The 27,132-nt window shown below is 42.2% G+C and overlaps 1 protein-coding gene across 1 annotated transcript; it reads left to right on the top strand.

Moving 5' to 3' along the window:
- The first annotated feature begins 1,781 nt into the window (after positions 1–1,781).
- LOC141473061 (myosin heavy chain, skeletal muscle, adult-like) lies at positions 1,782–26,255 on the top strand. The gene is made up of 38 exons (XM_074160371.1): positions 1,782–1,985; positions 2,075–2,218; positions 2,314–2,470; positions 4,088–4,115; positions 4,213–4,330; positions 4,417–4,509; positions 5,198–5,261; positions 5,354–5,452; positions 5,546–5,649; positions 5,730–5,868; positions 9,361–9,479; positions 9,577–9,726; positions 10,798–10,968; positions 11,748–12,054; positions 12,148–12,218; positions 13,046–13,133; positions 13,225–13,342; positions 14,467–14,590; positions 15,323–15,459; positions 15,659–15,914; positions 16,808–17,050; positions 17,135–17,311; positions 17,397–17,542; positions 17,630–17,720; positions 17,809–18,198; positions 18,430–18,556; positions 18,661–18,779; positions 19,215–19,411; positions 19,827–20,010; positions 20,097–20,262; positions 20,434–20,558; positions 20,796–21,104; positions 21,205–21,408; positions 21,688–21,813; positions 21,908–22,078; positions 22,165–22,269; positions 22,413–22,508; positions 26,115–26,255. Exons 1-38 carry the CDS (start codon positions 1,782–1,784, stop codon positions 26,253–26,255), a joined length of 5,808 nt encoding a protein of 1,935 aa, XP_074016472.1.
- Positions 26,256–27,132: the final 877 nt, after the last annotated feature.

Raw genomic sequence — 27,132 nt, forward strand, 5'->3', positions numbered from 1 at the left:
CTTTTCAGGATGCCATGATTCAGTGATTTTTCTCCATCAAGAGCAAGACCTCTGTGTCCTCAAACATGCACCCTGGATTATTTTCAGTGTCTAACTGACCAAACCCAGCAGGCCCTTTCAAACTGTCTCTGCCTGACTTGTCCAATCCTTCTTTTACATCCTTCTCATATTATTTATGGGGGATTTATTCAGTCAGTGGATATCAATAATTTCTAATTATATCTGGTCACATCACCTGACAGTTTTTCCTTTAGTTGACTCTGCCAAACAATGCTTTGCCAGGAACAAAGTTTGCCAAAAATGTTATGACTGAAGAAAGAAAGGGTATCTGTACCATGTGAAAACAAGAGTATAAAATGCCTTGAGACAACACAGCTATGCCTTTAAAGAAAATTTTAAGGTAAGTGTGAGGCGTCTTGACTAGCAAAGAGGAGGTAGAGCCTTGCATTCTCTGTTATACTGCAGTCCTACTGGCTCTCATTTTCAGAAGGTGATCTGTGTCTCAGCTTGTATTTTAAATATGCCTTCAAGGCATTTATAAATATTCATTCTGCAAATTCACTCTGAATTACTTCACAGCAATACGTAAAGAAGTTCTTTTTCCATTTTACATACTACCAGCCTGCAAGTAACTCATCATATCCCACAAGAGGTAAGACACTGTTTTATTCATTCATTGTGCATAAAAAGGGCATATAAAGGATTTGGACTTGTGTAGCAGCTCTACTTTGTAATATGTATTTACTGGAGGGATGCAGGGGGAGAGATGGAAATTATGTTGGGAGTTCAACTGCCTTCCAAAGAGTGTGTCTAAAAGTATAATGTAGTGACATGTAAGAAAAATAACACGTATCTTAGAAGCAATATGACTATATCACTGTCACGCTGCACTTTTAATAATAAACCCTGCTCTTTGGTAGGATGAGGTAACTTGGGTGGAGAAGAGCATGCTGATGTAGTTCTGCTGCTTCCAGTACTAGATCTTGCAGAGCTGATGGTGGCTATCCTGTACACAGGACACTATGAAGTCCATGGTGCTTTGTAATGTGCTGTAAACATATGATAGAAGACCATTTAAGATAGCATTTCTTTCCTGCTGACAGGCTGTTTGCTGTCTGTGTTATGTAAAATCCCATAATTCCACTGACCTAGACTTAAACCCACTTGCAGCTGATATCTCATATTTAATTACAGACCAAAACAGAGTGCAGGGCTTTTATCGCTAAATCTTTGACTTGGCAGTATCCAAACTGATGACGTTACACCAGAAGAAAATATTTATGTATTTTATTCATTAGTGAAAAACATGTGAGTCAGTCTATCACTCTATCCTGTGTTTTCTATTAAAATACATTGTGTTGGAATGTATAGTGTTGCATTGTGTAATCAGTCCTGCTGATTAGCTTTGAAACGTGATGCAGATGATGAAACTAAGAGTGTCCTCTTAGTGCTACAAATTCTCTAGTTGGTGGTAACAGATTTGAGTCAAGTGACGACACGGATCACCACCAATATTTATTTGAATGAGTATCATTAATTAATTTGCTACAATTATTAGACTCAAGCTGTCACTATTAATGCCAGGCAACCTTGGACACTGGACAATCATGTACTTCCTCACAGGTCTTTCATGCACACACTGACCCACAGCTCCCCAGTAGAAGCAACAATTTTTTTCCTTTATTTTTTAAAGGTGGATCCAGTTAATGTTTATAAAAAAAAAAATAATCTGTTTTGCCCATCAGAGTCCTCTACAGGTGTAGCCCAAACAAACTGCAGCCATGTCGTCAGATGCTGAGATGGCCGTCTTTGGGGAGGCAGCTGTGTATCTCCGGAAGTCAGAAAAGGAGAGAATCGAAGCCCAGAACAAGCCGTTTGATGCCAAGACATCAGTCTTTGTGGTACATCCTAAGGAATCCTTTGTGAAAGGAACAATCCAGAGCAAAGAATCAGGGAAGGTCACTGTCAAGACTGAAGCAGGAGAGGTGAGTAGAAAATAAGGCTTAAAAACTGTATATAATTCCCAGTCTGAGCTCTTAGATGACAGTCATGCATCTCTTTCTTCATTTGACAGACCCTGACCGTAAAGGAAGATCAAATCTTCTCCATGAACCCTCCCAAGTACGATAAAATCGAGGACATGGCCATGATGACCCACCTCCACGAACCCGCTGTGCTGTACAACCTCAAAGAGCGTTATGCAGCCTGGATGATCTACGTAAGTACCAGCAGCACTCTTCCCTTGGGTAGCTGGGAGGAACTGCTCTGGAAGTGGCCAAGTGGAAGCCAACGTGCCGTCTCCCTTCCTCGCAGACCTACTCGGGTCTCTTCTGTGTCACTGTCAACCCCTACAAGTGGCTGCCGGTGTACAACCCGGAGGTGGTGTTGGCCTACCGAGGCAAGAAGCGCCAGGAGGCCCCTCCACACATCTTCTCCATCTCTGACAACGCCTATCAGTTCATGCTGACTGGTGAGCGGCTGTAACTCCCTTATGTTAATTCTACTGTGAGTGTCTTTCAGGGGAATAACAAGTTGTGTCTAAAAGCTCAGTTTCAATTGTTTCTTTCCAGGGTAATTTCCCTGACCACCCATATTGTATTACTCCAAAGATTCTAGATGTCCCTTTAAACCAAACCTGAGAGAAGCTGTGTTTAGCTCTAAAGACTATTACAAGAAGTAGCATAGACTGAATTACTCCCAATCTTTTATCTTCTTCTTGTTTAAGTCCCTCAGTATTATCACAGTATCAGAATTTAACATACCATTTCAGGGTTTCAACAGTGCATATCTGAGCTTTACGCTGCAAAAAAACCATTATTTCGATGGGCAGTAAAGCCATTTCTCCTTCTTTTGGGCATAGTATTGAAAGATATTAATTCTAAGAACCATAAGAAAATAATTAGAATGTTTCAAATCAAAAAAGTGGCCTCCTCTTGTAGCAGTGTGTTGTAGCTACCCCAGTCTATCAAACATTTTAGGAATTCCTTAGCATAGATATCTCTGTGGCTGGTTGTGGCACACGGTGGGGTGGATTTCGTAAGTGTAGCTCTGAGAATTTCCACTTGAAAGAATGCAAACTGAAAATGACAAAAGTTTTGACTTGCACATACCTATCTGATCATGTGGTAAAATTGGAGCACACAAGGCTGTGTCATGTGCATAATATGCTGGAAACAAGAAGTTGGGTGTGCGTAAGGAATGGTGTTTTGTACTTCAGTGAGTAAAGAATTAAGATCAGGTATGGCAATATGGTATAGGTGTTGGGCGTTGAGTCAGGGATTATTCCAAATGCTAGTCAACTGCATGCAGACAACAGTATATTCTAGAGGGAACTGGCCATGAATCATATGGATTTGTGTCTCTCTGGGCTAATAGCTTGAATGAATAAGAATCCTTCCCTGGATTACATTAAAAAGTTAGTTTAGATATACCTATAAAATCTTTTTCTGGTAAGATGTCTTCTTTAATCTTCTGCAACCAAGAATATACATGCTTGACAGAATCATGCCTAAGGTAGAGAAAGAGAGAATATGTTTTCAATGGGCTGATGGATCCTTTGATGGGCTTGGAAAAATCTGGGGCAGGATATTATTTGGACTCCCTCACTTGCCATTGACTGTCTGTGCTGGGGAGTTGAGATGGACTTTTATCATGTAACCTAACATTAACCTGCAATTTTGATTTCATTGGAATTTTTTCTCTTTTATTCTATTTTTTTAACTCTGTAACTTTTAAAGAATACTCAAATATGAAGATTTGCAAGAAACTTAGCAAAAAATAAAAAGAGAACATGAGGATTTTGAAAAAACATACATTCAAAAACATTCACTCTTCTGTATTTAATAAAAAGATGACTGAGCAAAGGAAATGAAAAAGAAAGGGAGGAAAAAATTTTTGAATAAAGGTTTCATTTTTGATAGTATCCAGAATTATTCCGAAGGCAGAGTATTACTGAAGGGAGTTACTTAACTGCCAAAAAAATGTTTTTGTCACACAACTACCATGATACCTTATTTTTAGACCACTTTTAGTGTTTTCTATATTGTTCATTGGCATTAAAGTTTCTTTGTATCTGCCTCTTTCACAGATCGCGAGAACCAGTCGATCCTGATCACGTATGTACCCCCCTGCTCGGGTCCCTGCAGGGCTGACCGGTGCCAGAGGATCTCCGGCCTGACCACATGCTCTCTGCTTCCCTCTTTGGTTGCACAGTGGAGAATCCGGTGCCGGGAAGACTGTGAACACAAAGCGTGTCATCCAGTACTTTGCAACAATTGCAGCCAGCGGGGAGAAGAAGAAGGAGGAGAAGCAGCCAACCGGCAAAATGCGTGTGAGTTACCAGTTACCAACGTTTTGTCTAGTTCTGCAGTTGTTATGTGGGTTGAACTATGTGTTTTAGCAGTAATTATCCTGTAGGGAACGCTTGAGGATCAAATCATCAGCGCCAACCCACTGCTGGAGGCCTTTGGAAATGCCAAGACTGTGAGGAATGACAACTCCTCACGCTTTGTGAGTTTTCAGTCAAAACCAGCTTCAGTTTACAAGTAGGAAGAATTGTATTGATATTGATTGCTTCCTGAAGTTCAACGTAAGAAATTTGTATTTGTGTTTCCTCAAATATTTCCTCATTTTACAGCTAAGTTTTGAAACGAAAGATAGAATACACATATAAATGACAGAAATAAAGCTTAAAATGGAACCTAAGTTTACATTCAATACAAACATATCCTGAGATGGTAGACTGGTAGAATGATTGGTAGAATGGTATCTTTGGTTGGTAGGTAGAATTGGTTGATTGGTATAATATATATCTTTTTTACACTGTATAAAATGTTCATTCTCTTGTTCAGCCCTCAGCAGGATTTACTTCAAATTTAGATCAGATTGTTCAGGACCTGATACAGTCAAGTTTTGAAAGTCTTCAGGACTAGAGATTCCACAGCCTCTGGGTACCTTTCCTAAAACCACAATGCACTTATAGTAAAAATGTTGGTTTTCATGTTAAGTCAGAATTTCTCTTGCTGCAATGTGTGATGTTGCCATTTGTGCTTTCATAGTAAACCTCTGAAAAAGGTCTAGCTCTGATTTCTCTATAACTCCTTTTAGTGAGTAGAGTTTCCCTCCTGTTCTCCAAACTCAGTCTACTCATCCTCTCTTTAAGACTGTCATCTCTTTTTTTGTTTCCCCTTCTGTTAAGGGTAAATTCATCAGGATTCACTTTGGAGCCACAGGCAAACTAGCTTCTGCTGACATTGAAACATGTAAGAGACTTCCTCACCTGATCACATTCCTTCCTCCCTTTCCACCTCAGTGTACTTTCTCAGGCCTAACTCTGTCCTACCATCCTTGCCAGACCTGCTGGAGAAGTCCAGAGTCACTTTCCAGCTTAAGGCAGAAAGAAGCTATCACATATTTTACCAGATCATGTCCAACAAGAAGCCAGAGCTAATTGGTAGGAAGTATTATAAATTGTTCAATGGAATCTAAATGTGTTTGGCATTTTTCTTCATTCCTACTGGCAGATATGTCCTATTCTTCTTTACAGAGATGCTTCTCATTACCACCAACCCGTATGACTACCAATTTGTGAGTCAAGGTGAGATCACTGTTGCCAGCATTAATGACCAGGAGGAGCTCATGGCTACAGATGTAAGTGACACAGAGCATACCAGTACGGTGAAAGTCCCACCTAATGGCCCAGAGGTTTATTTGACTGATTCTGTTGCCAGAGTGCCATTGATATCCTGGGCTTCACTGCTGATGAGAAAGCAGCCATTTACAAGCTGACAGGGGCCGTCATGCACTATGGGAACCTGAAGTTCAAGCAGAAGCAGCGTGAGGAGCAGGCAGAACCAGATGGCACAGAAGGTATTAGGATAATTTGCTACTGATCTCTCTGTACTACCAGCAAAATTTTGTATTGCAATACTAACAGTCTATAGAAAAGGTGTTTTTTGAAAATGATAAACTTTTTTCCTTTGAAGAAAAGACTTTTTTTTTTTTTAAGAAGCTGAGTTCAGCATTCCAAGGACAATAGCATTGCTTAGATATCTTCTTCTCATTGTCTTTAAGCCTGAATTCTAAATTTTTAGTTTTCTTGTCTCTGAAACCTTTTCCATTCTCTCACATCACATTCTCTATCTCCCTAGTTCTAGGGAATGACACTGAAAGAAGCAGGCAGACAGTTTATCCATACCTGACTCCGAAGCTGGTGTCACCAGCAGAATTTTGGGTTTTTCAATCACGGGATAATCTAGGTGACACCAGGACTCTGGGGCCTGATGGGATTCACCTTTCTCAGTGGGGAAAAAATATTTTTGCTCATGAGTTAGTGGGACTGATTGAAAGAGCTTTAAATTAGATTCAAAGGGGGAATAGAATAAAATTAGGCTTACTAGAGATAAGCCATGTGGAGGTATGACAACATCTGAGGGATGGTGTGCTTGTGAGAGTTATGCTTATCTCCACAATGTACTGAGTGCTCTGGAACGCATTTGAAAAGTGCATACAATAATGCATGCAGTATGAGGAATAAACCAGAGGAACCAGAATCTTTGGCTCAGTCCCAGAGCTACGACGTCATTGGTGTAAGTGAGACTTGGTGGGAAGTGTCCTGTGACTGGCGTGCTGTGATGGATAGTTATAGGCTCCTCAGGAGTTAGAGGCAGGACAGGCAAGGTGAAGAGATAGCTCTTTATGTAAAGGAGTTGGACTGTACAGAGCTTGCAGCAGGGGATGACATAGCTGAAAACCTCTGTGTAAGGATTAGGGGAACAGCTAATAAAGCAGATGTTCTTGTGGGAGTCTACTATAAATTGCCTGGCCAGGATGGTGACACCTATGTACTGTTCTATACGGAATTAAGGGAAATCTCTAGGTCAGTTGCCCTTGTCCTTATGGCTTACTTTTCAGTTTACCAGATGTTAACTGGGACTATCATAGAGTAGACATGAACAGGTCCAGGAAATTCCTGAAACATGTTGAAGATAACTTCTTGATACAGGTACTAAGGGAGCCAACTAGATCTGTTGTTTGTAGAGATCTCCTTGTAGGTAATGTGACAATTGGTGGCTGTCTTGGCCACAGTGATGATGAAATGGTTGCATTTAAAATCTTTGGTGATATGAGAAAAACTGTCAGCAGAGCTACTACCCTGAATTTTGGGAGAGCAGACTTTAGGATGCTCAAGGAACTAGTTAGTAAGGTCCCCTGGGAATATATTTTCAAGGGTATTGAGGTCCACTGATCACATTTTGAGACCCATCTTTTAAGAGCACAGGAGCAGGCAATTCCAATGTGTCATAAGTCAGGCAAGTAGGGCAGAAGATGGGTTGACTGAACAGGGATCTCCTTCTGGAACTTAGGAGGAAAAAGAATGTGTACGGACTTTGGAAGCAAGGTCAGGCTATACAGGAGGACTGCAGAGATGCTGTTCACCACTGTAGGAAGAAAATGCATACAGACAGAATTCAGTTAGAGCTGACGCTGACCAGTACTGTGCTGGATAACAAAAAAGGCTTTTTAAAGTATGTTAAGAGCAAAAGGAAACAGTGGTCTGTTACTCAATGAGGTTGGTCAGAGATATAAGGATATAGGGATAAAGATGAAGTGGAGACATTTAATGACTTCTTTGGATCTGTCTTTAACACCAATGGGACCCTGGGACCCCCAGAACCCAGGGTTGGAGGACTGTGACTAGGGCAGTGATAAGCTCCTAGCTGAGTTTGAACTTGTACAGGATTTGCTGCTGCAACTGAATGCACATAAGACTATGGGCCCTAATGGGATTCCTCCCAAGGTACTGAAAGAGTTGGCCAATATTGTGAGACCTCATACAGTTATTTATCAATGGTCTTGGGAATCTGGAGAGGTCCCAATTTACTGGAAGCTAGCAAATGTTACTCCAATTTTCAAACAGGGCAAAAAGGAAGACCCTGGTAAATATAGGCCTGTCAGTTTCACTTTGGTTACTGGTAAAAATACGGAGAAGATTATGCTGGGAATTATTAAAAAAACACTTGAAAGACAATGTAGTCATTGGTAAAAGCCAACATGGGTTCATGAAGGTAAAGTCATCCCTTAATGTTAATGTCCTTTTATGTTAATATCCTTTTATGACAAAGTTACCCACCTAGTGGATGAAGGGAAGGCAATGGATGTGGGTTTATCGGATTTTAGCAAAATTTCGGATAATATCTCTCACAGTATCCTTCTGGAAAAAATATCCAGCATACAGCTAGACTTGTACACAATATGATGAGTGAACAATTGGCTGAAGGTTCAGACTCAAATGGTTGTACTAAATGTGGTAACATCTGGCTGGCTGCTGGTCACTGGTAGTGTTCCCCATGGCTCAATTCTCTTCAATATCTTTATCAATGGCTTGAAAACAGCAGTTAAATGCACACTAAGTTAAGTGTGCCAACGTTATTAAATTAGGGAGAACCAGTGATTACCTTGGGTGTAGAGAGGTCTTACAGGGAGATCGTCATAGATTGGAGTGCTGGGCAATTGTCAAATGCATGAAATTTAACAAGGACAAATGGTGTATTCTGCATCTGGGACAGTATAATCCTTGATGTACATGTAGATGGGGGGACAAGATGCAGGAGTGCAGCCCTGCAGAAATGGATCTGGAGGTTTTGGTTGATGAGTCAACAATCTACCCTGGTGGACAAAAGGGCCAACCATATCCTGGGGTGCATTAAACACAGTATAGCTAGCAGGTCAAAAGATGTGATTGTACCACTATACTCAGGATTGGTATAGCCTCACCGTGAGCCCTGTGTGCAGTTTTGGGCACCAAAATATAAAAAGGATATAAAAATATTTGAATGTGTCCAAAGGAAGGCATAAAATATGGTGAAAGGATTAAAGGACATAATTCATGAGGAACAACTGATATCCTCAGATTTGTTTAGTTTAGAGGAGACTGAGGGGTGACCTCTTTAATGTGGGGTAGTGGAGAGTGGGGTTCTGATCTTCTCTCTGGTGTATGGTGATAGAATGCGAGGGAGTGGCTGAAAGTTGTGTCAGGGGAACTTCAGATTGGATATAAGGAAAAAGTTCCTCACTGAGAGGGTGATCAAGCATCAAAACAAGATCCCCAGGGAAGTGATCATGGTCCTAAGCCTGTTGGTGTTCAAGAAGCATTTGGACAATGCTCTTAGGTATATGGTTTAACTTCCACGTTGCCCTTTGTGGAGATAGGAGTTGAACCCAATGATCCTTCTGGGTATATTTCAAATCAGGATATTCTGTGACATTTTAAACTACCCTTCAGAGAATATTTTGTTCTGAAATAATTTTATCAAAACCTGTGCATCATCAGATAACTTATTCTTCTCTTTCTGTTATCAGTTGCTGACAAGGCTGCCTACCTGATGGGTCTGAACACAGCTGACCTGCTCAAGGCGCTGTGCTACCCTCGAGTCAAGGTGGGGAATGAATATGTGACCAAGGGTCAAACTGTGCAGCAGGTAACAACCAGTTCATGTTTGGGAATCTCTAACTTGAATTAACGTCATGAGCATTCTCTTCAGATCCATATGCTAACTCACTTTCCTCCTTGTATAGGTGCACAATTCAGTAGGAGCCCTGGCAAAGGCTGTCTATGACAGAATGTTCCTGTGGATGGTTGTTCGCATCAATCAACAGCTGGATACGAAGCAGCCCAGACAGTATTTCATTGGTGTCCTGGACATTGCTGGCTTCGAGATCTTTGATGTAAGGAAAAGAATTTGTTGATGCTTCTTAGAAGAGACATCCAACTATGAAGGAAATTCAATAAATATGTTGTTTTATTTACACGATAGTGGAAAAATCATTATGCACTTATAGGACCTCAGAAGCACCTGGGTCATGGATTTACATGAAGAACAACTCAGTAATAATACTCTCCAGAAATACAAAAATTCTCATAAAACATAGAAAATGGGTATTAAAGGACTATCAGGTATGCCATTGTAGGCTGAAAATGGTGGCAAATTAACACAGGCTTTTTGCAATGTCAGTTTTGATGTATTAGGGCACCAAAAATTATGAAATTATGTGTTTAAGGATGCAGTGAAAACCAAGGATTTGATCTGAAAGAAGAGAAAATTTTGAATGGAATACTTGACAGATTAAAATTGAATCAGAAAGAAGTGCTATAACATGCCTAGGGACCAATCTTCTAATTTCTTCCCCTGAGTATGCTTTATAACTGTGTACAAATTAGTAATATTTGTTGCAAAAAATACCAGAAAATCCTTTGAGAGCACTGAATTTGAAGTCTGTCTTTCTTCAGTATGAAAGGAAAGGTGTTATTGAGAATGCTGCATGTAGCACTTAGTATAGTGTAGTTTTCACTGTGGAAGTTTGTGAATTTAAATTTCTTAAGTTTCTCCTATTCCAATATATGATACCATTGTTGCATGACAAGAGCAGAGAGCTGACATGAGAGAAGGGAGCTGCAGTGCTAGTCTTCAGATGCATGACATGCAATTACATAGAGTTCCTCTGACTACAGGCAATTAGTATGTCGAATAACCCTAGTCAATGTTAGGAAAAGGACACTTGCCCTGCCACCGGTTCTTTCTGCTAGATATAGCTGTTAAGTAAATCACAGATCAGGCTTTTCAGCTGTGTCTGGTACATGCTTGTTACAGAAAAGATGCTGTAGAAGAGTGCTACACGTGAATTATAAGTGGATCTAACCATAGATCTAGTCTGAGCTGGAAAGTAATGGAGTAAATCTCACTGTTTTATGAGTAGGAACACAGTTCAAAAATAGCTGCATCTGTCTGTGTTTTGCAGTTCAACAGCCTGGAGCAGCTGTGCATCAACTTCACCAACGAGAAACTGCAACAGTTCTTCAACCACCACATGTTCGTGCTGGAGCAGGAGGAGTACAAGAAGGAAGGAATTGAGTGGACGTTCATTGACTTTGGGATGGACCTGGCTGCCTGCATTGAGCTCATTGAGAAGGTATCCTTCCTGTTCAGGTGCATTATGAATCTGGGAATTCTGTTGTTACTTGGCATCAGTTTTCACACCAAACATTCAGTTTTGGTTATTTGAAATCCCTGACATGTAACTTATTTTATCTGTGAAGTTTCAATACCTTCATGGCAACAGCTCTGTACAGACCTCTTTTCAAGAGCTAAAACACTGCAAAGCTCCCGATAATAGTATTCATTCATAACAACTAGAGTTAGTTTCCACTATAAAGCCTACAAGTTTCTCTTAAACTCTGATAGATTAATTTCTGCCTAGCTACAACAGGAGATTTTTAATTATGGGGGTTTTTTTATATTTGCAAAATAAAACATGGAATTTCACAACTTCCAGTTGATAGTCATCCTTTCATGTGCATCAATTAGTGTGCTAAGTCAGCGGTCAAGTTTATTAAAGGACATGGCATTCAGTGACTAGGAGGATCTTGAGCAAAGAGACTTTTTGTTAAGACATATCCATACACTGTGAGCTGTTTAGACCAAGAGCTTTTGTGAATATGACATTTTTAACTTTATTTTTCAATTTTTCTTGCACAAATAATGTAAATTTCCATCAGTCACTGAACCTTTGAAAGTAAACTGGGTAAGTATCCATGTTTAACCCTGCTATTTGGATTTGAAAAGAGAGAGTAGTATTGCCTTGCTGATACCACAGTCTTTATTTTGATTTCATGCTCTATTGAGATAAGCCCAGCCACCTTTGTGTATAAAGGCCAATTTAACATCTGTGTTTCTTTTGCCTTATTCCAGCCTATGGGCATCTTCTCCATCCTGGAAGAGGAGTGCATGTTCCCCAAGGCAACTGACACCTCTTTCAAGAACAAGCTCTATGACCAGCATCTGGGAAAGTCCAACAACTTCCAGAAGCCCAAGCCTGCCAAAGGCAAGGCTGAGGCCCACTTCTCCCTGGTGCACTATGCTGGCACAGTAGACTACAACATCACTGGCTGGCTGGAAAAGAACAAGGATCCCCTGAACGAAACTGTCATTGGGTTGTACCAGAAATCATCTGTGAAGACACTGGCCTCACTCTTCGCTTCTTACGGTGGAGAAGCAGGTAAAAAAGAATCTTTAGGCTCATGCATGTACAATGTATATGGAGAATCACAAATTAAAATTTTAAAATACTTTTTTTTAAAAAATTCTGCAGAAGGTGGTGGTGGTAAGAGGGGTGGGAAGAAGAAGGGTTCTTCTTTCCAGACTGTCTCAGCTCTTTTCCGGGTAAGTACATAATTTTTTATCTCTGCTGATTTGGACATAGAAAATAAGCTTCCTTGAAATTCCCATAGTTCTTAGTTCCAGTTTGGCAAGCTGTAGTCATAGTTTTCTTGGTTCTAGTTTGGCAAGCTGTAGTCATAGTTTTTTAGAGTTCTTGACCCATGTTCTTATAGCAAAGAAATCCATCATGTCACTTAATCTCTGTTGCAGTGGATACAGAGCTTATCATTTTATCCCCTAATTTACAACGAAGTTGTCATCTATCATAACAAAATTCTCTTATATAGCCTAGAAGCCTTCTTTCCCTCTCCTCCAGATTTCAAGGTGAAATATAGTGTTGTAATGACATTGTTTTGCCTTTTGGGTTAAATGTCTTCTTTACCATTACCATGTCAGCTGTGCACTCTAGGAGTTATTCTGGTGTGTGTGAAATATCCATGTGTCTTGAGCTCTAGACTGCTAACAAGTCAGAAGCTTAATAGTTCTTTCTCAAGCCTGGGCCTTCCTGCCTGGCTTTTGCATATGCTTATCCCAGGTGAAGCTGCTGGTCTGACCACAAGCCGTGGTCCTGAATACCTGCAGGTAAGAACAGCAGATTCGCCTAGGAGAAGTAAACTGTGTAGACCTCTCACAGGTGAAGGACATTTTTTTTTTTAACATTTTATCACAGTATTCATAAAATGGACCATTCATATGACTACAGCAAGCTTGATGGCATTGTAGTAGTTTTACTGTAAAGGGAATCCACAGAACAAATATTTACTAATATAAATTTAATATATATTATAATATAAATTTACTAATATAAACTTTTGTTCATAATTCTTCAGGAGAACTTAAACAAGCTGATGACCAATCTGCGCAGCACTCACCCACATTTTGTGAGATGCATCATCCCCAATGAAACAAAAACACCTGGTAAAATCCTCAAATATGTAAAGGTTTTCCTGTGATACTGAAGATCTCTATGTTGTGATCCACAATATTCACTTGTGCTCTGAATTGTTAGGTGTCATGGAGCATGAATTGGTGCTACACCAGCTTCGGTGCAATGGCGTGTTGGAAGGGATCAGAATTTGCAGAAAAGGATTCCCCAGCAGAGTTGTCTATGCTGACTTTAAACAGAGGTCAGGTTTCTACAGCATACTGTCTTATTATAGCTAAGTCTATGCACGCTTAACCTGGTGGGACAACTTAAGACCATGTTATGACATTGATATATCTTTTGTAGAGATGGGATAAATAATCTTAGTTGTCTTTACTCAGCACCTTATGTCTCACCTGTTCTTTTGATAGTATTACATGATTTTGAAAGCAAACAGGACATACTGGTACCCTCCCTAGAAAGGTCCTGACATTGTCTGTTGTAAGAACAGCTGGAATTTGTATAAGCAATTACCAGCAAGCAACAATGGCCAACTGCTCCCTAAGAGAAGGAGAACTGGGTGCAGGGTGCAGTCCAAGAGGGTCTGAACACGGTGGCCAGAGCTGGGGGGTGGCAAGGGGTACATTGACAATCCCAGTCAAGGCAAGCATTGAATCAGATTCAGGGTGCACCCGGGTGGTCCTGTCAGGAGCAGCAGGAGATGGGGATAGAGACAGCAGACAGCACTGGCAACAAAGCTGCAATATCTGTAGAAGAGCTCCGTGGAGGAGAAGACCACCTACAGTATTGGTCCAAGGTCCATTGAGAAAGCAAGGCCAGAGACAGAGCTGGAGAACAGCTATGATGCAACTCATACAAGAAATGAGATCCAAGGCCTAAGCTGAAATGGAGACCATGGGCCCATGGTAGAGGCCCTAGGTGAGGCTGGTCAGGGCCATTAAGTTCCTTCAGGACCCTGAGAGCTATATGATTACTTAAACACAGATAATTTGGTGTGCCAGGTTTTCTTCTAGTCCCAGCTAGCTCAAATTTCAAACTAATGCACCTTTTTTGTAAATTCTATATTATAGTTATTTAAATAATACATTCATTATAATATGTTCCTATTTTTTAACAATTATTTTACTGTCAATGATACTGCAGTATCATCTGCTCCATGAAGAATTGTAATGGGTAAGTTATAGCAAAAGTTTCTCACATTGCTCAGAAAATGTATTCCTACTTAGCAAAGGAATGTCTCAAAAAATCAGTCAACGTTCAGCCAAGACATTGTCCTGCCATATTGGGAAGCCATCAAGCCTGTCTTAAAAAAGAATGTTGGCTTGGGTAATAATAATATTCTTACATTTTATTTTTTTCCTACAGATACAGGATATTGAATGCAAGTGCTGTCCCAGAGAGACAGTTCATGGATAGCAAGAAAGCTTCGGAGAAGCTCCTTGGATCCATTGCCATTGATCACACCCAATATAAATTTGGTCACACCAAGGTACAAGTACAACTTGGTTAAAATATGGACATTTTTTACAGAAATATTGAGAGGTATGAATGAAATATAAATAGAAATGTACATACATAAAAGCAGTAGAAACAAAATCAGTGCAAGGACTAAAGCAACAGCATGCATAAACAGCCAAGGATATGTTTGCCAGCAGCAAAAGTGGTAGCGTATATAACTGGTAGCAGGAAGACGTAGCTTGCACCAAGACCACAGGATGGTCCCACCAGTAGACAGTGTGTGCGCTGTTAACTCGGAGGATGACAACAGAAAGTCTGCATTCAAAAGATAAATAAATAAAATGGACAGCAGCCTTCACTGTGTTTTGTGAAGTATGAAGAAATATTCTGAGATAAAAGAACATTCTGCAAAGTTATTGATTCCTAAAAGGGATAAAAAGGCCTGTCCAGTTACCTGACTGCCAATCAAGATAAACCTAGAGGATGTAGTGAGGAATTGGTAGCTGAAATTCCTTGTCTTCTGTGTATCAGACAACTCATACCATTCAGACTGCCTGGACACACACACACTGATGTCTGTGAGTATATTGGTGTGACAGTGTGAGTGGTTACAGTCAATTTAGAGAACTAACTAAAATAAAAACATCACCTTCTCATTTCATAAAGTAACAGTGTTACCAAAACCAGTAATCCCTATGGAAATGTAATCTGTTGGTGTTGTGATGATCTAGGATTGATGCCTTATGACATCCTCTTTCTCAAGGTGTTCTTCAAAGCTGGACTCATAGGTCTTCTGGAGGAGATGAGGGATGAGAAACTGGCACAGCTCATGACTCGCACACAAGCCAGATGCAGGGGCTTCCTGATGAGAGTGGAGTACCAGAGAATGGTGGAGAGAAGGTAGACACTCTTCTTAAAGTTCATCTCATTGCACATTGTTTCTGCAGACATGACACTGAGAATTCTTCCTATGTATCCTGAGCAACTTGCTCTAGGTGACTATGCTTGAGCAGGAGGGGTTCAACAAGTTGTTCTAGAGTTCCAGTCTCAACCACTCTGTGATTCTGTGATTTAGTCACTCTGTTTATTTGCATTTCAGGGAGGCCATCTTCTGCATCCAGTACAACATTCGTGCATTCATGAATGTCAAGCACTGGCCCTGGATGAAGCTATTCTTCAAGATCAAGCCCTTGCTGAAGAGCGCAGAATCTGAGAAGGAAATGGCCAACATGAAGGAAGAGTTTGAGAAAACCAAGGAAGAGCTTGCAAAATCTGAGGCAAAGAGGAAAGAGCTGGAGGAGAAAATGGTGAAACTGGTGCAGGAAAAAAATGACCTGCAGCTCCAAATGCAGGCTGTGAGTACCACCAGTGCACTTCATGCTTCTTGGTTTGTAGAAAATGAAGATCAAATATGCCTTCCAAATAACAGAATCAAATAGGACATATTAATCTGCACAGCAACCATGATGAATCTCAAATTTACAAATAAAGGTGATATGTAAGACTGTCCTATATGTGGCCCTGGCAGGGGATTTGAATTGGAGAGACTTTAAACTTACATCCTTACAGACTCAATGTAAAGAAGAAAATATTTTCAATGACAGTATAGGTGTGTATATAAAATATATTAAAAAAATAGAAACATATATATCTATGTGTAAACACGTGTGAATATATATGTATATTATAAATCTACACAGAAACTATATATAAAAAATGCATATATACAAAGTTTACAAAAGTACATGTATATGCACAGTGTGAAATAGGTAAATACATATGAATTACATGTGACCATATGGTTATACTCTAAATAAAATATTGTGTGAAGTATTCTAAAAGGAACAAGATGAAACAGAAGCGTGAAAGAATTCCCACGATTTCAGAGCTTCAGTGTATGATGAAAAGCATGGGAGACATCTTTATCCACAGAATAAACTTGCAGATGAGTGGGTTCAACTTCTTTGAAAGAGCATTTCCTTCATGAGTCAGGATGCTGGGTTCCAAATTCTCACCATAATTATTAACAGGATACTTAACAATGATCACTGAGGCAAAGGTCAGAAGAAAACCTTACAGAATACATGTGAGTCTGTATAGGGCTGTGCTGTGACATATCCCTTCAGTGAAAAATATGAAGCTGATTATATTTTATGTAGTATTTAAAGCAACAAAATTGAATGAGTGAAAAAAAATTACAGGATATAACTAGTAATGAGAACATCTTCAAGAAATCTTTCTATTGTAGGAAGCAGACAGCTTGGCTGATGCTGAGGAAAAGTGTGACCAGCTGATAAAAAACAAAATCCAGCTGGAAACAAAAGTTAAGGAGCTAAGTGAAAGAGCAGAAGATGAAGAAGAGATGAATGCTGAGCTGACAGCCAAGAAGAGGAAACTGGAGGATGAATGTTCAGAGCTGAAAAAAGATATTGATGACCTTGAGTTAACACTGGCCAAGGTTGAGAAGGAAAAACATGCCACAGAAAACAAGGTATACAACAGGTTTTGTGACATCATTCAAGGAAAAGAGATCCATTTACAACTCCTGTAACAAGGTTGTTTTCTTTTTCAACAGGTGAAAAACCTCACAGAGGAGATGGCAGCCCTGGATGAGACCATTGTGAAGCTGACAAAAGAGAAGAAAGCCCTCCAAGAGGCCCATCAGCAGACACTGGATGACCTGCAGGCAGAAGAGGACAAAGTCAACACGCTGACCAAAGCTAAGACCAAGCTGGAGCAGCAAGTGGACGATGTAAGCACACAGCCATACAGCAAGAACAGGACAGGTATGGAGTTAGACCCGGCTGGTAGAGCACTGATGGCCTTGTTCTGTTCAGCTGGAAGGGTCCCTGGAGCAGGAGAAGAAACTGCGCATGGACCTTGAGAGAGCTAAGAGGAAACTCGAAGGAGACCTGAAGCTGGCCCATGACAGCATAATGGATTTGGAAAATGACAAGCAGCAGCTGGATGAGAAACTGAAGAAGTGAGTGTGGCTGTGGGGCACCTGAGTGCTGGGCTGGTGGACTTGTCTGTGTTCTTTGAGCTCTAACATGGTTTGCTTTGCCCAAAGGAAAGACTTTGAAATCAGCCAGATCCAGAGCAAGATCGAGGACGAGCAAGCCCTGGGCATGCAGTTACAGAAGAAGATCAAGGAGCTGCAGGCAAGTGTCTGTTCCTTCCCCTCTTTCAGGCAGTCTTGGGTCAGGAAGGAGAAGGGCATGGGTGTGAAGGGTGCCTAATGTTCCCCAGGCGCGTATTGAGGAACTGGAGGAGGAAATTGAGGCAGAGCGAACCTCTCGGGCAAAAGCAGAGAAGCATCGGGCTGACCTCTCGAGGGAGCTGGAGGAGATCAGCGAGCGCCTGGAAGAAGCAGGAGGGGCTACCGCAGCTCAGATCGATATGAACAAGAAGCGTGAGGCAGAATTTCAGAAGATGCGTCGCGACCTCGAAGAGGCCACGCTGCAGCACGAAGCCACGGCTGCCGCCCTGCGGAAGAAGCACGCGGACAGCACGGCTGAGCTTGGGGAGCAGATCGACAACCTGCAGCGAGTGAAGCAGAAGCTGGAGAAGGAGAAGAGTGAGCTGAAGATGGAGATTGACGACTTGGCCAGTAACATGGAGTCTGTCTCCAAAGCCAAGGTATTGAAAAATATACCGAAAACAACTTGAAAATAAAAAATGATGAAACATATATTTTTAAAATATTCCAGTATAACTCTTTGTCTCTCTCTCTCTATATATAGCCCTCTAACACCAGTAAGTAGAATATAGCTTGCAAATCTGGTCACACTATTCTAATGAGAATTGCGCGGCTCAGAAGAAAGAGGAGTCCAGATACTCATCTTCTTTCGTTCTCTGTGATCTCCACAGGCAAATCTGGAGAAGATGTGCCGCACGCTGGAAGACCAGCTGAGTGAGATTAAGACAAAGGAAGAAGAGCATCAGCGCATGATCAACGACCTCAGTGCTCAAAGAGCTCGTCTGCAGACAGAATCAGGTGAGAAACCCTCCTCTGCGCTGCAGAATGGGAGAGCATCCTAAAACAGTTTGTTTGGGTCAAAAATGACAATGAAAATACTTCCTTTCTGTGCGCTTTCCCAGGTGAATATTCGCGGCAGGTGGAGGAGAAAGATGCTCTGATTTCTCAGCTGTCAAGAGGCAAGCAGGCTTTCACCCAACAGATTGAGGAACTCAAGAGGCACTTAGAGGAAGAGATAAAGGTGAGAAGACTTTCCAAATTCTGCCTTATCCATTAGATTCCTCCTCTCTAAGAGGTGCTTCAGACAGGCAACTCAAATCATGATGAGGCAGGAGACAAAACAGCTTAGGTCATTCAGTTCAAGTCTTCTCATCTTAGCTATTCCAGAGCTAAAGAGATAAAGGTGATGACTTTTCCTACAGCTGGCCACTGAAAGCACTCCTAACTCCCCACTGCCTAGTGGTGGCAGGGTCTGCTTAGCACAGGCCATACTGGGAGAAGAGTTTCATTTCTGTGGGGAGTGCAATTAGTGGATTGTTTCCTCCAGGCTTACCTCTGTCCTTCATTGCAAACAGCTACACTCTCCCAGCAGCTATGCTTGCAGTGTTAAATTAATTAGTTGGAAGAGATTACCCAGGATATTACCATGCCTGTCCCAACCCCGCTTTCTATCCAGGCCAAGAACGCCCTGGCCCACGCCTTGCAGTCTGCTCGCCACGACTGTGACTTGCTCCGGGAACAATACGAGGAGGAGCAGGAGGCCAAGGGGGAGCTGCAGCGTGCCCTGTCCAAGGCCAACAGCGAAGTGGCCCAGTGGAGAACCAAATACGAGACGGACGCCATTCAGCGCACGGAGGAGCTGGAGGAGGCCAAGTATGTGGGGAAGGTGGGGAAGCAAAATAGAGGCAGACTAACAAGGGAAATTTGAAGACACAACTGCGGTATTGCCATGAAAAGCTAAAGCTGTGCTTTTGCACAGTGTAAGGGCTGAAGGTAATGTGTATCCTCCAAAGGGTGTTGTTTAGGAAATGTAGAGGACAATATTCCCCTGACCCAGAGAATGGTACAGAAAACCTGTGGATGGTAGACACAGAAGCCACACTGGGTGTTTAAGCCTGGGAATCAGATCTGGGAAAACAATTACTGGCCGGGAGAGTATTTGCACTGTCTGTGCATAGGATACATACTCAATGAAGTGGCAAAATGTGCTGTTGTGAATAGCTCATCAGGCACACACAACAGCCTTCCCTTTACTCTCAAACAATGAGCTGTGCTTATCTCCTCCCAGGAAGAAGCTGGCACAGCGCCTGCAGGATGCAGAGGAACACGTTGAAGCTGTCAATGCCAAATGTGCCTCCCTGGAAAGGACAAAGCAGAGGCTGCAGAATGAAGTGGAGGACCTGATGATTGATGTGGAGAGATCCAATGCTGCCTGCGCAGCTCTGGACAAGAAGCAGAAGAACTTTGACAAGGTGTTTTGGGCTCCAGGCCTGGGGCTCCTGGGCAGAGCTTCCCCTCCTGATTGCCACATCCATACTCACGCCCTGTTTCTCTTCAGATCCTGGCAGAGTGGAAGCAGAAGTATGAGGAAACGCAGGCTGAGCTAGAAGCCTCCCAGAAGGAGTCTCGCTCTCTCAGCACGGAACTGTTCAAGATGAAGAATGCCTATGAGGAGTCCTTGGACCACCTGGAAACGCTGAAGCGAGAGAACAAGAACTTGCAGCGTAAGTCCCTGGCCCTCTGCTCCTGGCAGGCCTTTCTCCCTGTCCGCCGCTACCACCATTCCATATGGGTCTGTGCCTGCAGGTCACCAAAGATGCTGGTCACCTTGGTGTGACAGGGCTCTTCCCATTCTGCTCTGTGCCTGACCATGCCATTGGTCTTTGTTCCCACAGAGGAGATTTCTGACCTCACGGAGCAGATTGCCGAGGGAGGAAAGGCCATTCATGAGCTGGAGAAAGTCAAGAAGCAGATCGAGCAGGAGAAATCTGAAATCCAGGCTGCTCTGGAGGAAGCTGAGGTACATGCCCATAATCACTGTTTTCTATAGAGGGATACTGAGGAATAGTGTGATAGATAAAATCTTGGGACTGTCAAGGAAATGCCATTGCTCTCTTCGTGTTTGGTCTGAAGGTCAAGCCTCAGTTTCCACATCATCCAGAGCAAAGCATCACATTTTATGCTGTAAGAGGTCATTTGGAAGAGATGAGCTGTAGATGAAATCCTTTTATCGACACAATGTTTCTTTCTTATTCAGGCCTCCCTAGAACACCAAGAGGGGAAGGTCCTGCACCTCCAGCTTGAACTCAACCAGGTGAAATCTGAGATTGACAGGAAGGTAGCGGAGAAAGATGAGGAGATCGACCAGATGAAGAGAAACCACCTCAGAATTGTGGAGTCCTTACAGAGCACCCTGGACGCTGAGATCAGGAGCAGGAATGAAGCCCTGCGGCTGAAGAAGAAGATGGAGGGAGACCTGAATGAAATGGAGATCCAGCTGAGCCATGCCAACCGCGTGGCTGCAGAGGCACAAAAGAACCTGAGGAACACACAGGGAGTGCTCAAGGTCTGTTCAGCAAATCTACAGAAAGAGAAATGACATCCCTGATATTTTTGGCACCCAAGCTCACACTGCCACCTTGCAATTGCTCTTGCCTCTTTTACAGGACACCCAGATACACTTGGATGACGCTCTCAGGACACAGGAGGACCTGAAGGAGCAGGTGGCCATGGTGGAGCGCAGAGCAAACCTGCTGCAGGCTGAAGTTGAGGAGCTACGGGCAGCCCTGGAGCAGACGGAGCGCTCGAGGAAAGTGGCTGAGCAGGAGCTTCTAGATGCCACTGAACGTGTGCAGCTCCTCCATACCCAGGTCAGTGCATTTTGTGGAAACCAGTCATATAGATCCAGTGTGGAGGACTGGTGTATTTCAGAGATCTGAATGATCTGGAAGAGCTTCCCTACTGTTGTGTAGAATGGAAGGCATACTTACAACCCCTCAGCTGAGCCCACCACTGACATTTTGTAAACAACCATTTTAAAAAGAATTCCAGGTTTTTACTGCAAGCTTGAAGAGTAAAGACCTGGCTCAGGTGGTATGTTTAGTACTGCAGCCCTCAGAACACAAGTCTTGAAATCTTTCTCTGCACAGAACACCAGTTTGATCAACACCAAGAAGAAGCTGGAAACAGACATCATGCAAATTCAGGGTGAAATGGAGGATACGATCCAGGAAGCACGCAATGCTGGAGAGAAGGCCAAGAAGGCCATCACAGACGTGAGTCGGGGGGTCCTTTCATGGCTGGTGGTGGAGGTGTTCTCCCCCAAAATGCCTCGGCCCCAAAATGGCTTTCATCCTTTGTTCTCATCAGGCAGCCATGATGGCAGAAGAGCTGAAGAAGGAGCAGGACACCAGCGCCCACCTGGAGAGGATGAAGAAGAACCTGGACCAGACGGTGAAGGACCTGCAGCACCGTCTGGATGAGGCTGAGCAGCTGGCTCTGAAGGGAGGCAAGAAGCAGCTCCAGAAGCTGGAGGCCAGAGTGCGTAGGGCTTTTATTTGTGCGTGAGTGAACATGTCACGTAAGCAGCCAGCGCGGAATCTCCAAAGCTGGGTTTCTTGTTGCAGGTGCGGGAGCTGGAAGGGGAGGTGGATGCTGAGCAGAAGCGCAGCGCTGAAGCCGTGAAGGGTGTGCGCAAGTACGAGAGGAGGGTGAAGGAGCTGACCTACCAGGTACGGCAGGAGGCCTCCTTGGGCTGAACGAGTTTTCTCACAGCAAGTCACATTTTGTGAACACCACTCCCACGGGGAATTGTTAACCTCACCTGGTGGGAAACCAACGATTCATTCCCTTTCCTCCCTACTGGCCACTCTAGTCTGAGGAAGACCGGAAGAATATTCTGAGGCTCCAGGATCTGGTGGACAAGCTGCAAATGAAGGTGAAATCCTACAAGAGACAAGCTGAGGAGGCTGTAAGTATCACCCTGAATTGTGGAAAAGTCACTTTTAAAGGGGGAAACTTGGGTACTGAGGAAGTGATTTTGAGCATTTATGCGTTGTTTTTTTCTGTTTATCATGATATGTTTTAGATTTGATTATGTATCCTTGGGGCTGATTAGGATTTCACAGAATAATATGGAAATATTTGAAAATATGAGGACTGTCAGATTATAAATTTACTTATTTTTGAATGTAAATAATCCTCAACTCTCCTTAACAAGAACACAGCAATTAAATAATTTCTTATTAACTGTCTGGCTAATACAATATTTTTAAATGGTTTTGTTTCTTTTTATAAAAAAAGAAAATCATTATTTTATTTGATATTTCTGTCCCCTGATAATAGAATTGTGGTTTTAATAAGTATGCTAGGCTTATGGAAGTTACACATAATATGGAAATGTACCTCTGCAAAAAAGTTGAATTCTTAGAAGGGTGCTGTGCTTCTATTTATACTATCTCTAGGGAATATGAGTGACCAGGGTGTGCAAACAGCAATTTAACATTTCATGCTGCGTTAAATGCAGATGGGGGGCCCAGAGGTGCTATTCAAGATTGTTGGTGGCTCCTAGAAGTGCTCCAGACACGGTGGCAACATTCTATATATCAGTTTACAGCACCAGGTGGAGTGATCATCCCAGCTCTTCAGAATTCTCAGTCAAAACAGAGCTTCTGAGAAAAAACAGATTTTTCTTGCTGGAGTCCACAGGTTTTATTCCTGAGGCTTGGGCTTATACGTTCTGGTCAGGTGATGAATTGTCAAGTGAAGGAGCTTCAGGAGGAGGTGAGCAGGTGTTACTTCTGGAATGCCAAACAGGCATGAATGATCAATGGGTTCTCAGAGAGACTCGAGAGCTGCAAGAGCTCAAACTCTGCATTACATGGAAGGACAAATTGCCTCAGGCTACACTTGATGGAGACTTCCAAGAAGCTGGGAGCCTTTGACATCTGCCATTACGAGAAGACATATTCACCACCCACAGATGTACACTAATAGACTAGATACAGGGTCTGGTGACAAGTGGGATGCCCTTCCTCAGAGGAGGCATCTGGGCCAGGTGAGCCTGACCCACGCTTCCATGAAGGGGTGGTGAAAGTGGCTGGACACTCCTTTCTAAATAGGGTTGAGGAACTAATCTGCTAACCAGATCTGCTTTCTCAGGAGCTCTCTCTACTTGCCGAGGGCTCTAATCCAAAATGTTGTGGAGGGACTAACAAATTTTGGCTAGCTATCAGATTATCAACCATTGTTTCTCCTGGGCATGTGGGGCCTGCTTTGAGAAGGAAGCAGGACTGGGAAAGCTCCTGAGATCTCTTTCATCATGAGTTAATAACTTTTTCTGGTACTCAATGATACTGCCCAGAGATTACAGAGCTCTGGGGACTTCAGTGAAGGACATGGGAGCTCAAGTGTTGTCCTCCCTGATTCTGCTGATCAAGGGGACTGCTCGGGTATGAAAAGATGCATTCTTCAGGTCAACAGCTGGTTATATGTCTGCTGTCACAGGCAGGGCTTTGTTTTTTATGACTACATCTTGTTTTGTGAGGAACAAGAACTTCTGGGGAGTAGTGAATTTATTTTAACAAATAAGGTAAGAGCATATTTGCTAGCATGCTTGCTGATTTAGTGAGGAGGCCTTTAAACTAGGTTTGTTGGGGGATGGTAACATAATTCCCCAAACAAAAAGACAAATGGATGCAGGGAGGAAGTATCTTGGGGACAGCAAGTCAGGGAAAGTTCTCACACCTCCCCTGGGAAAGCAGCATGACAGGAAAACTATCTATCTCGTGTCTGTAGACCAACTCATACAACATGGGGAACATTCAGGAGGAATTAGAAGTCTTTGCAGTCACTGCAGAGCTAAGACCTCCCTGGGATCATAGACACAGTATGCTAGCTCTTGTGACTGATGTGCTGTGTTTTTAAGGACCGCTTCTACAGAGCACAGGAATGTGCAAAAGGTCAAGCAGTATATATATAGCAGTAGTATAGTATATAGTAATATATAGCAGGAGGCTATATATTATGAACAGAGAAAACCTGACAAAGTTCAAAATCAGAAAGGAAGTATATGGAAAGTGGAAGCAGGGATGAGCATCCCATGAGGACTATAAGGACATTGCCTGAACATGCAAGGATGGAGCCAAGAAAGCTGAACTATAGAGGTAGATTGAGCTAGGAACCACTTAAGCAAACTGGACATACACAATTCCAGTAGACTAGACAGAAGCATTTGACTGTCCAGGGAAGCTGGACAATGCCATTGCAATTTCTCTATTAACTTTGAAGCTTATGGCAAGTGGTGAAAGTCTCTAATGACTGGAAAAACACTCATCTTAAAGAAGGGCAAGATGGAGGATTTAGGAAGCCACAGCAAGTCAGCCTTACTTCACACACTGGGAAGATCATGTTCCAGATACTTACCTCCTGGAAGTAATGTCAAAGCAAATGAAAGAGAAGAAGATAAGTGGAAATTGCAAGCATTAACTTAAAAAAAAGAGTTCTTCTGGTGTTTTCATTGGTCAAATGTGATGTTGAGCAGGAGACAACCTGTCTCGAAGGTGCACATTGAAAGGACAGGTGCCCAAAGGGCACAAGTTGCTTCAGCAAAATTCTGACTAAGAGTAGGATAAATATTTTCACCGTGAAAATGCTTAAGTCCTGAAACGGGAGCCCAGAGAGGCTGTGGAATCTTCATTCATGTGGATGCTCAAAACTCAACAAGTCCCTGCAAGCAGATCTAATATTGGTTCTAGCCCTGTGTGAGTGGGAGACTGGACTGGATGGTGGCCTAAGGTTCCTGCCAACTTCAAAATTCGAAGTCCCAGTCCTTGGACTGAATAACAGTTGTTCATGATTGTCCGAGTCTTTCATTCAGAGGTAACATGTACCTGTTCTAAAAATACATGCCAATCAAAAGAGGTTGATAGATGGTCATTGAAGGCAGGCAGGCAGAAAGAGGGAAAAGGGGTTTAATAACTGTTTGGATTAGGAAGTGACTGGTGTTTACTCTTGTGTCTTTTCTTTGAGACAGGCAATTTCTGCCTGTATACATTTACAGGTATTTGTTTTCTGTGAATGTTTTGCCAGATTCAACAGGCCTAGAGCATCAAACAGAAGGTTGCTTCTACAGGTCAGCAAGTCTGGATCATTAAAAGGAGGATTCCAAATTCAACACAGTCATATTTGAAGATATTTAGGAGACCAGCAATGGTTTCTTTTCAGTTTAGTTCTGAAATCCAGATATACGTGAATGCACTGAACTCCTGATCTGACAAGTTATTCTAAGATACAGCATAGCACGTTGTCAGTCTCCTTAGTGCTATATGCATTTGGTTTAAAAATACAGTTTTAGTATTATTCTGTAGATAAAAAGGAGTTACATCAAACTTTTAGTGAATTTTCTAGGTAAGAAAGCAAAAAGATTAAGAAGATCTGTATTAAGAGCCTAGATAAGAGCTGGAAAGTAGAAACAGAGGCTATGGACCTTCCCCTTCCTTCAGGAATTCCAAGGCTACAGGTAGAGGAAAATGGAAGTGTCAGCCTTTATGTTTTCACAGCTCCCTCTTCCCCACAGGAGGATCTCTCCAATGTGAATCTCATCAAGTTCCGCAAGATCCATCATGACCTGGAGGAAGCCGAGGAGCGGGCTGACATTGCAGAGTCGCAGGTCAACAAGCTCCGAGTGAAGACTCATGAGATTTATAGGAAATATTAAGGAGAAGAATGAGAATCTAGAAAATTGCAAAGTGACTAGGGAACACACGGAATGTGAAGCTCCCTCACTTTTCTCTGAAATTGTAGTTTGTTCCTTTAGCAATGTGTAGAAAATAAAGATTGTAGAGGTCTTGGCATAGTAAATGCTTCAAATGACTTTTCTTTTGCAATCTCATTCATCTTTTCTAAATCCTCAACTTTCTCTGCTGTCTATTGTATACATGCATTATGATGTATCCTTATATATCCTTATATATAATAATGGAAAATTATTAAATGTATAAGTACATATACATATGCTTATAAATATTCCATTATATACACGTTTATATATATATATACACACTCCATATGCTGCAATACATGACCGACAATGCAAAGTGGTGTTAAAGAAGCATCAAGTGGGGAAACTATTGTTTGAGACTGAGTGAGTGTTGAAGTGCCTCAGCCTAAGCCGGTTTTCTGCAGTATGGTTTTTACCCTGTCCTTAATATCTCTTTCAGGGCCACGTCCTAACCTTAATCAAGTAAGGTTATACTCTGATCTTTCACATTTAGTAGTTTTAACATTTCAGAGGGAGAACTGTTTGTGGGATGAAGATTTCAATTTTGTTGGAGATTTCCTCAGTGGGAGGAAGATGGGGTTTGTTAGACTATTTTCATTTTATTATATTTGTATCAAGATAAACAGTACAGATTAAAGAAGTTTATTGTGCTGGCACTCAGCATATTACACTGTGACATATCAGTTGATTCTTTTCAGCCATTCCTGGGGCTCCTCCTACTCTGTCACATCCTTTCTGAGATGACATCACCAAACCTGTCTTTAGTAGTCGTGTTGTGAACAAGCCATGGATGCACCCTGTAGGCTACTAAGGC

This window comes from Numenius arquata, chromosome 17 (genome assembly GCF_964106895.1).
Source record: "Numenius arquata chromosome 17, bNumArq3.hap1.1, whole genome shotgun sequence".
In the NCBI taxonomy this organism is placed as follows: Eukaryota; Metazoa; Chordata; class Aves; order Charadriiformes; family Scolopacidae; genus Numenius; species Numenius arquata.